Raw genomic sequence first — 13,142 nt, 5'->3', positions numbered from 1 at the left:
ATGAAATAAACTCTGCCAAACAGGCAACAATTATTAGCAACCACAATAAAAATGTACTACATTTAATCTGAAACAGCTTCTAATTTGTGTAACACAGACTTCTCAGTATATGTAGGGGAACCAATTGCATCAATGCTAAGTTGTGAAATGCATTTAGAATTATTTATTGATGTAAACTTGTAACATATAGCTTCTTGGAAATCTGTTTTATACAGAAATATGCCAGATTGTCAATGTAGGTTTTAAATATATGATTAGAAGTGTACAGAAATATGATGTTATTTATTTAGTCTGTGTAAGCAAAATATTTTTAATAATCCTGTATTTTTTCAGACTGATTTTTTGTTTTTAAAAATTATTAGAATTTTCATTAGATAACTTTTTGTACTTTTTATTGTTTATTAAAGTTAATTTAATTATGTCTGATGGAGTCAGTAAAATTTTGGACATTAATGCTGTAAATTGTAACAGAGAATTCATCACAAAGTATGCCCCTTTTTATACAGACGATTGCAGGCTTTACTTAAAAGTATAACATTAAGAAGGACTAAATCAACAAAAATTAAAGGCTGTCCAGTGGTGGACTTACCAGAACGTAAGGTGTTTGTCCAACATGTTGTATTGTCTGAGGAAGAAAAACAGATCTATGAATCTATCAAGAATGAAAGCAGAACTGTCATTGGCAGGTAAAGTGGATATTGCTTTTATATTGCATTTCATTAAAATGTATTACCATTAATAATCCTGCATGGAGGTTTTTTTAACCTCACTTTGATCACAGTGAATATTAGTTGTGTCTGCTACATTTGTGAAGTCAGTTATCCATTTTTAGTTATTATATATAGCACAGATCAACACATTTATGAATTGCTGATAAACCAATCGCTGTGTGCTTTTTAGTGCTACAAACTCTTATCATTATTAAGGCTCTGAATTTATCACTTTCCATTTTATACATATCCCTAACAAATGGACCCTGGGCTATAAATTTGCCCGTTGTGGGTATGTGTGGGAATAAGATTGTGCCTTCCAAGTGCTGTTGATATGCTTGGGAATTCAAAAAATTAATGAATGATTGAATTAACTCAACTAGTTACACTTCTCCAGAAACTTTTTATTTGGATTCATAAAGTGAATCTTTAGTTCTGTAATATGTTTCATAATCTTAATAAGTACAAATTTAACTTGAAGATAGTAGTGACACAATTAAATGTTTAGGAAACGTTTAGCATTTTTAAATGGTTTTATTCTTTCCAGATATATATGGAGGTGCTCATAATAATTTAATATGGAGATTATAAACCTGTAATGCGATTTACCTTTTCAGCATGAATCCTTTCTCATCTTATAATTTCAGATACTTTAATGAAGGGACTGTTTTGACAAACTATGCTGATGTTTTAGTCATTTTGCTTCGTCTCCGTCAATTATGTTGCCATCCTCTGTTGCTTGGTAGCTCGACTAATACAAACGTTTCCACAGGTCAGTGTGACAAAACAATTTCTGTCATCTGGGTTAATGTGATCTCTTTAGGAAAATGAATGTGAAAGTTAAAACAACACAACTGCTGCCAATGTACTTCTAAATGGGTATTGTCAAATCTGAAAAGGATTTGTTTGTTTAAGTTCAGGCAGAAGATTAGCCTTTGCATTCTTCATAATATTTTTGCATGATAGGCAAAAATAATTGTGCAACAAGATGTGCTCATTGTGTAAAAAAAATGAGGACGTGTTAATTTTCTTGAGCTCATTTATGAATATGTTTGCCATATCATAGTAATGCTGGTTTTATTGTGCTGACTAATAGGATGCCAGCGCCAACATTTTTTTGTGTCTTTTAGAGGAGTGCAGGGTTTAAGCAGTAGGGTTCTGAGTGTCATTTTAGGGTGGAATACCACACTGGATAAAAGCTTAAGTTGAGTTGATGGTTGATGGTTAAGTTGATGGTTTCTGGTTAAGACTTTCATTGTTAGTCAGCTATGTGCATGTGCCAGTAATATTTTAACATAGAACTCTGAAAGTCGTAAACTCCAAAATAAGATCCGAGTTAGGAGTATCCCCTAACAAGTAATAGGATATGTAATTGGGACTAAAGAGGCCCACTTTGGGCACAACCTAGAATAAATTGTCACCATTTTCTCCTTAGGAGTAGTAACAATGTAGTAGCATTTTCAAAGGGTTATTCTACTGTAAAGATTAATCATAATTGATATGGATGCCAAGAATTATTGTAATGAGAAGGGGTGGGGTGGCGTGGCTGGGTCCAGTACTACAATAAAGCTCATGCCACCCTGATGGTCAGAGAGATATGCAAGGGGATATCTGGACAAAATTAAAAATATGTATGATAAGGTATGTTTCAGTAGCTTTGGCACCAGAAGGAAGACCAGTATGGTGACCTCGGTACTTTGGAGTGTCTGGTTTACAGAAACAGTTCATTTTCTTTTCATTCACTAGAACAATAGAGAAATCCTTCATTATTCTGTTGTGTTGGTGCCCTAGGTTTAACAGATGTACGGGCACTTTTTAAACACATTGAGAATATTATATATTTTATTTGTACAGTAATAGTGTTCTCTTTTATTTGTATGTGCTTTGCAGAAGATTGAATTTTCTGCCTACTAACTGATTAACCTTTTGTAACACGCTAGGAGATGCCGCACCCTCGGAGCTTCGTGACTTTTTAATTAATAAAATGAACCTGGTTTTGAGTTCTGGCTCTGACGAAGAATGTGCAATTTGCCTGGATTCCCTAAGGCTGCCTGTTATTACTTACTGTGCACATGTCTACTGCAAGCTTTGTATTTGCCAAGTCATACGTTCAGAAAAGGTATGCCATTTACTTTTGATGTTTTATTATAGATGTCCGTTTGTGTGCAAATGTTTCAATAAAGCCTGAGATTCTTGCAAACTCTGGCAAAACAGACTTATTTTGTGACTTATTTTTACTATTTAATGGAAAGTTATAAAATGTTCACAAGCAGCAATAAAAACTGTTAATCCCAATTTTAAATTTAATAAACCTGTACACCTTAGTAAAGGTTTATATAGTAAATATACATACAGCCTTAAAAAATACAACTCAGGAACTAGGTGTGATAGAAAAATTCTTCAGTACATTTCCATGAATGTTTTTAATTGTTCACTATCTGTATAACAGATGTTCCTGTAATGTTTCTTCTTGCACACTGTGTTACTGTGCTCAGGTCCTAATTTGGGATCCTGAGGTGGTTTGTTGTGTGGTGGGTGCAACAACGTGCTATATCAGTGCATGCTCCCAACCTCAACTCTTGGCACACAAAGTGGAAAAAAGCCCATTGTACAAAACTAATGTTGCCATAGTTCAGAGCATGACAGTTGCATAGCATCACATCACATCATATATCATGTTCATTTTTTAACACTTGTATGCATTCCCCCACTAAATTTATCAACTCTGGTGAAGACAGACTCCATTTCTAATAGTAGTATTATAACGTGGTGCCACACCCACTGCAGAGCAGCCAGATTTTAGCTTTAAACCCGTGACCTGAAGCTGATCACATTAACCACAAAGTGGAAAAGTTAGAGACTTAATGGTCAGTTTATGCTTTCCAAATATGCAGATCCATACTCCTCACTACAGACCCAATTATATTATTTAGACATCATTCTGGGTGGCCACACTTACCCAGAGAGCACTCTGCATACCTCCAAGTTTTTGTATTCTTGCATCTTATTCACATTGATTGTGTGTGTGCTCTAAACAACACACAGATGCGTATAAGCAGATATGCAAGAAGAGAAGGATTCAAGTGGCGGAGCAAAGAGAGGTGTGTGCGTAAGCAAACTGTGGTAATCGCTGACTTAAACATAGTATAAAAGGACAACCATCCACTTTTCTCATACATGTATTTCATATCTCTTATCTCTGCTGGAGGGTTTATCCTGCTGAACTAAAGGCATTTTTCTTTAGTTTTCAAATCTGTGACTGGGATGCTGATGTCAAGGTAGCACTCAGTGTTGTCGGTTAAATCCTTAACTGTTTAAAATCCTACTGACATTTCTTGACTTGGTATTTGCTGTACACAATTATCTTTTTTTTTTTATTATATTAGAATGCAAAGTGTCCTCTTTGTCGGGCAGACATCAACATTAATCAGCTTGTTGAATTTCCTGAAGAAAAGAGTGAATCAGAGTCCAAAATCAAGAGCAAGTGGCTTCCCAGTTCCAAGGTACAGTACATATTGAAAAGGAAAGTTTGTGCAGCTTTGCCTGTTTTTAGACTTTGGTTCTCTTTATTCATTTACTATATTTGAAAAACTGTTCTTGTAAACTTTTTAGATTTACCTGTTTATCAAATTCAGTTTCATATTTCCTCACTTCCCCCTAACTATGCATATAGCACAGATTGTCAAATTCAGAACACTAGAATGTATTTGTTAAATGTATTATATTATATTTCACAACTGTAAATAGTGTTAATATTTATCTAGACATATATTTTTTTTATCTTCAAATTCAGTATATTTCTAATAATTTCAAATACATGTGAATTTCTGGAATTTAAATAATAAACCATTGTTTACTTCTCTCATCCTTATAAAAAACATTGTAATCTGTTTGTATGTTTGTTTACCAGTTACTCAAAAATAGCTGAACAAATTTTGCAAGTGTGTTGCTTTTGGACTGACTTAAAATTTAGGCTATTCGGCATATCAAAGTCCCATGAGGCAGCAGGAATGTGCTGGGTCTAATGGGAGGACACCTTTATCAGAATGCTCAAAATTTTGTATGGGCCAAAGGAGGATCTCATCTAAGATCCCAATTTCATTGCCTTGTTAGATTGCAGCTTTTGTCTAAGAATACATCTTTTTACCTCATCATGGGTGTGATGAAATGCATAGGGGTTTATGGCAGGTTGAGTTTTTTATATAAAAGAGCTTCATGGGTGAATCACTTCCATTGAATATGCTGGAGTAGCAGGAGAAATTGAGTGCTCCAAGAGTCCTGCTGGACTGACGTCAGGTGGCAGGAAGATGGAAAACTGTCCGCAAGTGCCCCAGCGGGTAATACTTGAGGTGGCAGGGATAACAACTGGAGAGAGGGTACCGCAGCTGTTAGTGTCTCAGCCCTGCTGCAAGATCTGAGGGAGACGAGACTGAAAGATGTGCTGGGCTTGTGTTGAAAGAAAGTTTGAAGGTGAAATCAGAAGACAAGTTGGGATTGTAGCAGCCCAGAAGGAGACTGCTGCTTCGGAACAGACCGTGGTGGTGAGCAGCAGAGGAGGCACTGAGGTTTGTGGTGTTAATGAAAGGGTTCATTGTTTTTAACCTTGAATTTTACCCTGGATTTTATTGGATTATTTATTGACTAGCCGTGCTACCCTTGTGCGCGTGGTCAAAATCTAAGTAATCAATGTTGACCTCAGTGTTAACATCTGCAGTGCAGTGTGTCTATCTGGTTGCTTTGTCTTTGTTGTATACCATTTGGTGCAGGATTCCTAACAGCAGTTCTTGTGTTTTGTGATGTGCCATCTATTGTATAGTAGAGACATAGCAACTGAATGGGCACATAGACAAGATACTTTTATTGAGGTAGATTTTAACCTTACTGAGACCCTGGAATTTATTATAGATCATTTATTTAATTACAGAACATGTTGCACTGCATTTTGTTATTGAATCTACTTATTCATTTTTTGGAGAATAAAAAGCAGTGAACATTTTTTTATACCAGCCTCTTTCTGTGTTGTGTCCTCATTGCCTGGTTTATCCTTGGAAAAGGCTATCAACAGTCACGGGTTCAAGGTGGTGATGACAGCTGCATCCACTCAGGCCAGCATAGTATGTTGTCCTTAGTCATTTTGATAAAGTTTATTTTCATGTGGATTGTTTTCTGAAAAATATACAGGTCCAAAAGAAGTGTGTACAGTGTTGCCAAACCCTTGAGGAGCAAAGTTCCTTTTTTTCCAGTCTCCAAAAAATCTTTTAAATCTCCAATACACTATAGTGTGTTTTGTGGTTGTGAAGTTGCATGCAAAACAAAGTTTAGTTTCAGTCTGGCAAAACTGTATGTGAAAGGAAACTCCGCTGTTTTGTTCACCACTGCCAGTTATTCTATGATACTATATATTTCAGCTAATCTATGGAGCCAGATTTGGACCGCCGGATAAGGGTAGTGGTGGCCTGCTCTGTGTTGGTCAAGAATGAAGATAGGAATTTCATTGCACTTGTCTACATGTGACAGTATCTCCGAAATGAACTGGTGACACTAAATAAAAAAATAAAAATAAATATAATTCTGTTGTACACGTGCATATCATTCCTAGCTGGAATTAATTAAATGTAATATAATTTTTAAGATACATTAAGTCACGGTTCAGATTATGGTAGAAAGAGATTGACTGAGGGCAGCGTTCGTATCTTCTACCTTTTTCTTAATGGTAGACATTTATTCAAGTCCATTTTATGACGAGGCACTTATAATTTTGCCAATACAGAGTTGTAGTAATATCAAATCAATGAATGAACTGGCTTTGAATCATCTAAATAACGTTATCAAAATAGCACCATTGGTGCTGCCTCCTGTAATAATATGGAGTCCTGCAGCGATGCCTGTGAACCCCAACTCCTCCGGCTCCCCTAGATGCAGACTGCCATCCAGTTTGTTGATGTGGGATTTAACATCTATTTGTGAAATCACACTAAGCCAGCAACAACAAGTACCATTCATGGTTGCAGCCCAGCAAGGAGGTGACAAAATTATAGAATCTAATCATGCACAAAAAGAACAATGTCTTGACTAACTCAGTGGAAACATTGGAACTTATCAGAGGGGGAATATGGATGATGGATTGGACACTTGTATTTCACTCACCAATTATAAAAAGGGCCAAAATTTAAAAAACAAACATTTGTTTTCTTTACTTTACCCCATTATACTAAGATACCCGGGCAATTCTGAGTACTTTGGCTAGTTTTTAACATTTATTATTCTTGGCACAAATTGTATATTTTTTTAAGGAAGACATGACTGTGCATCTTAAGCTCCATTACTATTATTTCTCAACAGTGTTCAATTCTCTGTGGTTTTTCAGATTGATGCACTCATGCATGAACTTCTGAAACTGCGAAATGAAGACCCTGGGGTGAAGAGTCTGGTGGTGTCTCAGTTTACTGCATTTCTGTCACTAATTGAAATTCCACTAAGGTATTCTTTCATGTACCTTACTCCATCCTTTTCTGTTTGCATCAATATAACAATCTAATCTGCTTTATCCACTTTTAAGTTATGTGTGGTTGGGATTGAAGCTTTGCAGCTTCACACAGCTGGATTTAGCACTTTATGCAGTCACTGTACTTGTATAAAGTAGCCTAGCAGGTCAGTTCTGACTTCAGACTATAGGACTGGCAGTTGAATTCCTGCTTCTAAAGATACTGTAGGTCTGTCTCAAGAATGTTGTATGCACTGTCACCATGATGTACAGGGTTTGATGATCTCTTCTTACCCAACTCGGTGTTTCACAGCCCATGCATATACTGTAGTATTATATTCTTATTTTTGTTTTAGCTATAAAAATAACTGAGCTGTACTCTACTCTCAAGCATTTTTGGAATAGGTCTTGTCTGCTGAAATAACATGAGAAAAGAGCAATTTCTTTTAATTACAGTTGGACTTGGAGAAATGTTACTTGACACTGGCTAATACAATGCCATGCATATCCTTCGGATCTCCCACCCTGCTTTTTTAACTACATGAAGATCTTCTACTAGTATGTGGTGGCAAAGGACAAGCACTGGGTTGCTAATATTCTACCATCAGAATATGACAACAGGGTAATAAAGATGTGAATTGTTTAGTGTTTTGCAGCCATGTAACATGCTACTTCGAGTACAGACGTCTAGATGGAAAAGGTTTAAAAATTATGAATGCTACAGAGAGCAAAAATAATGGGGAGTTGCCAACAATAATTGCACTCTCTGTTTCAAAAGTATCATCGCTTCTTGTTTTCTTGGCTCTGCGTGTGGAGACTTGTATCATGTTGGTCAGATATGCAAGTAAGAATTTCAGAGTACTCTGTACATGTGACTAATCCTACTGTTTTACCACAAACAATGTGAAGTGCATGCTGGGTTCCTACTGGGAAGGGAATGTGCCCAGCAGTACACTGAAACACCAGCTACAAGTGATTTTTTGCCTTGTGGATTTTGAGACCGGGATGGACTCTAGTCTCCTTTGACCCTGTAATGGAAAAGCTGCTTCAGAAAAATGGGGAATGAATAGCTAGTGTGTCAGCAGACAACTTTAAAGAGTAGGCTTTAATTAAAAAAGAAATATTTTTATTTTGCCATTTTTTTCTTCAGTTTTGCAGTCGGTATGGCATAGTGGTTAAGGCTTTGGGTTCAAATCCCGCTACTATCACCATTTAACTATACGTATGTCACTTCATCTGCTTGTATATTCCAATTGGAAAAACAAAACAAATGGAACCAATTGTATATTGATCCTGTACATATTCACCAAAAATGAAGTGCATTTCCAAAGTTTGTTATATTGATCTGGAAGGTGGCAGCAGTCTCTAAAACACAGCAGGTAGGTTTCAGTGCCATGTTACCTGAACTGATATTAGCATAGGACTGCTCATTTGTGCTTAGCCTCCCTGCTTTACTTCACGTTCAGTTAGACTCTGGCCAGGCATGGCTAGAATTCCACATTTAAGTTTGTTAACAGACTTATGAAATCAGTGCTATCAGCAAGCGGTAAAGAGCATTTGCCATTTTCTACTGCTGTGCCACAGAAAGATAACTAATTATAACAGTATGGCTGAACACAGGGTCTTATAGGTAGGTGATGAATTTTTACAAAAGATCTTAATTACCTTGCATCATTTGGAAATGGAAACCGGCATTTTTCCCGCCTTTAAAATTTAACGAATGAAACCTTGAAACTACATATACATTTATAACTTTAAGCCTATTACATGAGTTGTTGTAATTATAGTCGTAGTAGTTCATTACTGTTTTGTGTGTATTTGTTTCCTTTGTGAGGTGTTTCATTGTACTGCAGTATCCGTGACAGACTAAACTAAAACCTTTAGCTGCCTATGTCAGTGCATTAAAATGTCTGCAGTAATACATTTCAGCATGACAAAAATGCTTTGTCTTTTTACATTAGGAGTTGGCATTACAACTAGAAAGAAAATGGAATCTCAAAACAAACTTCACATTAGTAGTAGCAAAATGTTAACTGCATTCAACTGAATGTATTTGGAAATTAAAATAAAGCATATTTCTGCTGTTAAAAAGCTCACCCGGCAGCTACGTTTGCTAAAGGGCAAGTAACCAAACTTGAGCTGCGTGAACCTTAACACCTCTTCTGTTGACTTTGATTTTTTGCCATAGGAGATTCACACACCCACTTAATATAATCTACTAGAGGCAGAAACAGGGTCAGTCCATTACAACACCTACACTGAATTTGCAGTTAATCTAACTAGCATATTTTTTTTTTTCTGGATGGATGTTTTTAAAAAGACTTACTCAAACTACTAATACATGCTGGATCTGAAAACAATGTTTTAAATTCTAATGTGAAGCTTGCAATTGATGTATTAATGCTCCGTTTAATTACATTCCATAAGATATATTATAGAGGACATGTTAAAATTAGTAATTAATAAATGCATCCAGTCTATTTAGAATACGGATTTAAATTAAAACAAATTGATGACCATTTTCTGTACCGTTACATTTTTTTTCCCCATGTTTGCACAGGAATGCTGGATTTATATTTACACGCTTTGATGGATCATTAAGCCAGGCAAAAAGAACCACAGCAGTAAAGTCGTTTCAAAGCAGCCATTCCGGATCACCAACTGTCATGCTGCTGTCACTGAAGGCAGGCGGAGTTGGGCTGAACTTGACGGCTGCCTCAAGAGTTTTCCTGATGGATCCTGTAAGCAGACACTTTTCTGTGTATACAATGTTTGGCACTGTGTCATTAATACTGAACACACAGCTAGTCACTTTGTTTAGTGCACAACAGTGCCAGTGGTTCACCAAAGGCAATGTCACATTTTAGATCACTAGAAGCATTTATACTACTGTATTAATTGAGGCAGTCATTTTAACTTTAATCAAGTATTAACTTTATTTTGAAAGGCTTGGAATCCTGCTGCAGAAGACCAGTGTTTTGACAGATGCCACCGGCTGGGCCAGATGAAAGAAGTCATTATTACAAAGGTAGTGTTATGAAATGTTTGCATATTGTATTGCTCTTCCTTTATATTGCTAAATATAGCTAAAATGGCTTCTCATTTTCCATCTAGTTCATAGTGAAAGATTCAGTTGAAGAAAATATGATGAAAATGCAGGAAAAGAAACGTGATCTTGCAACAAGAGCACTTGCAAACAAAACTAGTCAGGGCAGACAAGCAAGAATTGAAGAAATCAAGACCCTCATGGATTTGTAAACAAGTAACCTTTTTTTTTTAAAAAAAATTTTCAAATCATGCTCTTCCAATTTGAGTTAAATAATGCTAAACTACTTTTAATATTTTTTTTTTTAAACTGTTAAGTCTTGAGGAGGAGTAACAGCTTTAGGAACTGTCCTCATTAATTCAGGTTATAAAACCAAATTCAGAACAAAGCTTACTATGGTTTAAAGCCAGCAGCAAAGGTGGTACATATTAAGTGTGCAGGTTTAATTGTGTGAATACTTGACGTTATCGCAAAGCATAACACCTTGTAAATAAAAATGCTTTCAAATCAGAATGGCTAAATATTGAAGTTTCTTTAAATGTGCTTTTTGAAAGATTTCTAAAAGTGAGCCATTAAATTGAAGTGGTGGTTTTGACCATGGTACTTAAGACTTATTTTACCCAATAAAAAAAAAAAAAAGGAAATTGTGCAATAGAAAGATTCACTTTAATTCAAGCTAAAAAAAAAAGTTCTATTTCCTGTCCTTTTCTAGACTTTCACTCTGATCACTTTGACAGACATTTTAAACACTACAGATCTGTTTATATTACATCAAGAGCAGGTATGAAATATTGTTTGCTACTGGCACATTGAGAATTGCTCACATCTAGTGCATATAAATTTGCAGGTTAAACCTTCTTAAAGAGGATGATAGGATACTATTGGTGCCAATGACTAGCCTTTCTAGCACACCAACAGTGTTAATTTTCTTAAAATATTTTTTCAGTGACAAAAATGGAACTAAAAATGCACCTTTGATGAAATGATTAATGCTTTTAAAATTGTTGATTAAAACTACACAAATGTGCAAAGACTTTCACATTGCTTACTGTCCAGTCTGTAACATCTTTGACATTACACAGTACAATTTTAAAAATTTGTAAGCACGCTTGTAATTGGATAAGAAAGTTTGGGTGCCATCAGGAAAGCATCCGGTTAGCCAAAATGCTGCTCCACTGTGATTCTTGGGTGGGGGGGTTTGGGAGTGGTCACAAATATGGACCAACTTAATATAATGCTGACAAAAATAAAACTAAGCCATGCGTAATGAGGCTCACAGGGAAAAGACCACCACAAACCTGAAGAGTCGTCTATGGGAGTGCCCTCCTGAGATTCAGGCCAAGGTATGTAACAGTGAGGTGGCCACTTGGTGGAAGCCAATACAAATGTGAATGGGGGAAAATGCCAGTTGTATTCCTTTACAAGAAAACTTCAGCAGATTTGTGTAGCTTTCAGAGTGCAAGCAGATGCAAGTTGTAACTGTTTAGGTTGTAGTGTTACACATTTGTTATAGCAGAGGAAGGAATGGAAGTTTTGCACTTAATAAGCACATCTACACCATTGTTTGTGCAGGCATCCATTTTGTAAAATTTTCATACAGTTCAGGGTTGTGAGTGAAACCCGCCTTATACACGAGGCTGCAGCAGCAATAGTCGTAGCGATTAAACAAAGGCAAGTTGCAAATGAAGTGGAGTTTTGGCTTGTCTACATTAATGACATGAGCTGCTCCACTTATTACTAAGAAGCTGTATTTAAGAATTCAGTCCATGAAGTGCATTTCGTGTATGATATGTACAGTATGAATGTGATGAAGGCACTAAATGTTTAAGGGCAAACAATGTTTGGGCATAGCCCCTAAAAGTGTGAAGAATTGAATGTTATTGCTTAGCCGGTGTTACTCTTTAGCGAGTTTTAAGTTAAATTGTGTAAATAAAAACCTAACTGAACAATGACAAAACTACGGAAGCGTATTAGGGCCACGGTGAAAAAAAATAAAAAAATAAGACACAGCGAAGAAAAAAAAAGTCTAAATGTCGAGATTAAAGTCGACGTGCTGACTTTATTCTCGACATTTACGTCGAGATTAAAATCGACATGTTGACTTTATTCTCGCCATTTATGTCGAGATTAAAGTCGACATTTACACTTTATTCTATTGTTTATTTTGTCAGTAGAATGTCGCAAACTAAACTTCATCTTAAAATGAATGTTCAATTTACTAGATTTTCTCAAACCCCTTCATTAATTAATGTAGCACATTAAATGCTTTATATCAAGTGTTCCCCAACCCAGTTTTTAATCTCTATGCGCTTCTTCAACTGACTTCCTCTTGCACTGTGAGGCGCAGACAGCGATCGCCGCACATTGACTTCATGATGTTCCTGCTCTAAGAACATTCAGAATACTAAGAGAAATACTTGATATCTTCTTCACGATGAAATGCAATAAAGCATGTATTAAACATGGGTGGCGGGGGGCACGGTGGCGTGGCTATGGAGCTGCTCCCTTGCATTAAGGGGTTCCCAGTTGTATGTTCTGTGTAGTGAACTTTATGGCAAGTGTGACGAGGCTCCAAAAAAACTGGATATATAAATGGGTATCGCACAGGTTTAACTGGAATATCGTGTAAATGTTGGGTTCGTGATGTGGTGGTCGGAGACACGAACGCAGAATTCAATGGATGTTCTTCTGAGCGGGCTTTCTTTATTACATGCGCTGTCTCTATCTAGCGTACTAAACTTCCAGTTCCAATCCTTGTTTTTCTTTCTGCACATAACCAATCACCACACGATAAACGTCTTTGTGAAATTAAAACAAGTTATAAACCTAGACCCCAGAGTTTTCAAAACTTAAAATGTACAGAACTTAAAATGTATTAAAGCATATGGGGGCACGGTGGCGT

General features: G+C 36.3%; 1 protein-coding gene across 3 annotated transcripts in view; it reads left to right on the top strand.

Moving 5' to 3' along the window:
• hltf (helicase-like transcription factor) overlaps positions 1-13,142 on the top strand; it is a 110,036-nt gene that overhangs the window by 76,276 nt on the left and 20,618 nt on the right. For 2 of the 3 annotated variants that reach the window (XM_039760680.1, XM_039760695.1), the window contains 8 exons: positions 507-686; positions 1,358-1,482; positions 2,651-2,829; positions 4,097-4,213; positions 7,078-7,190; positions 9,755-9,935; positions 10,142-10,222; positions 10,309-10,753. In XM_039760680.1, the coding sequence (XP_039616614.1) occupies positions 507-686; positions 1,358-1,482; positions 2,651-2,829; positions 4,097-4,213; positions 7,078-7,190; positions 9,755-9,935; positions 10,142-10,222; positions 10,309-10,452 (1,120 nt within the window). In that variant the 3' untranslated portion in view covers positions 10,453-10,753. Of the gene's footprint in view, positions 1-506; positions 687-1,357; positions 1,483-2,650; positions 2,830-4,096; positions 4,214-7,077; positions 7,191-9,754; positions 9,936-10,141; positions 10,223-10,308; positions 10,754-13,142 lie in introns of those variants that run through there. The other variant, XM_039760688.1, reaches the window with a different exon arrangement.

Source organism: Polypterus senegalus, chromosome 1 (genome assembly GCF_016835505.1).
Source record: "Polypterus senegalus isolate Bchr_013 chromosome 1, ASM1683550v1, whole genome shotgun sequence".
Classification (NCBI taxonomy): Eukaryota; Metazoa; Chordata; class Cladistia; order Polypteriformes; family Polypteridae; genus Polypterus; species Polypterus senegalus.
Note: the sequence above shows the minus strand (reverse complement) of the source record. Positions and strands in the feature narration are given on the sequence as shown.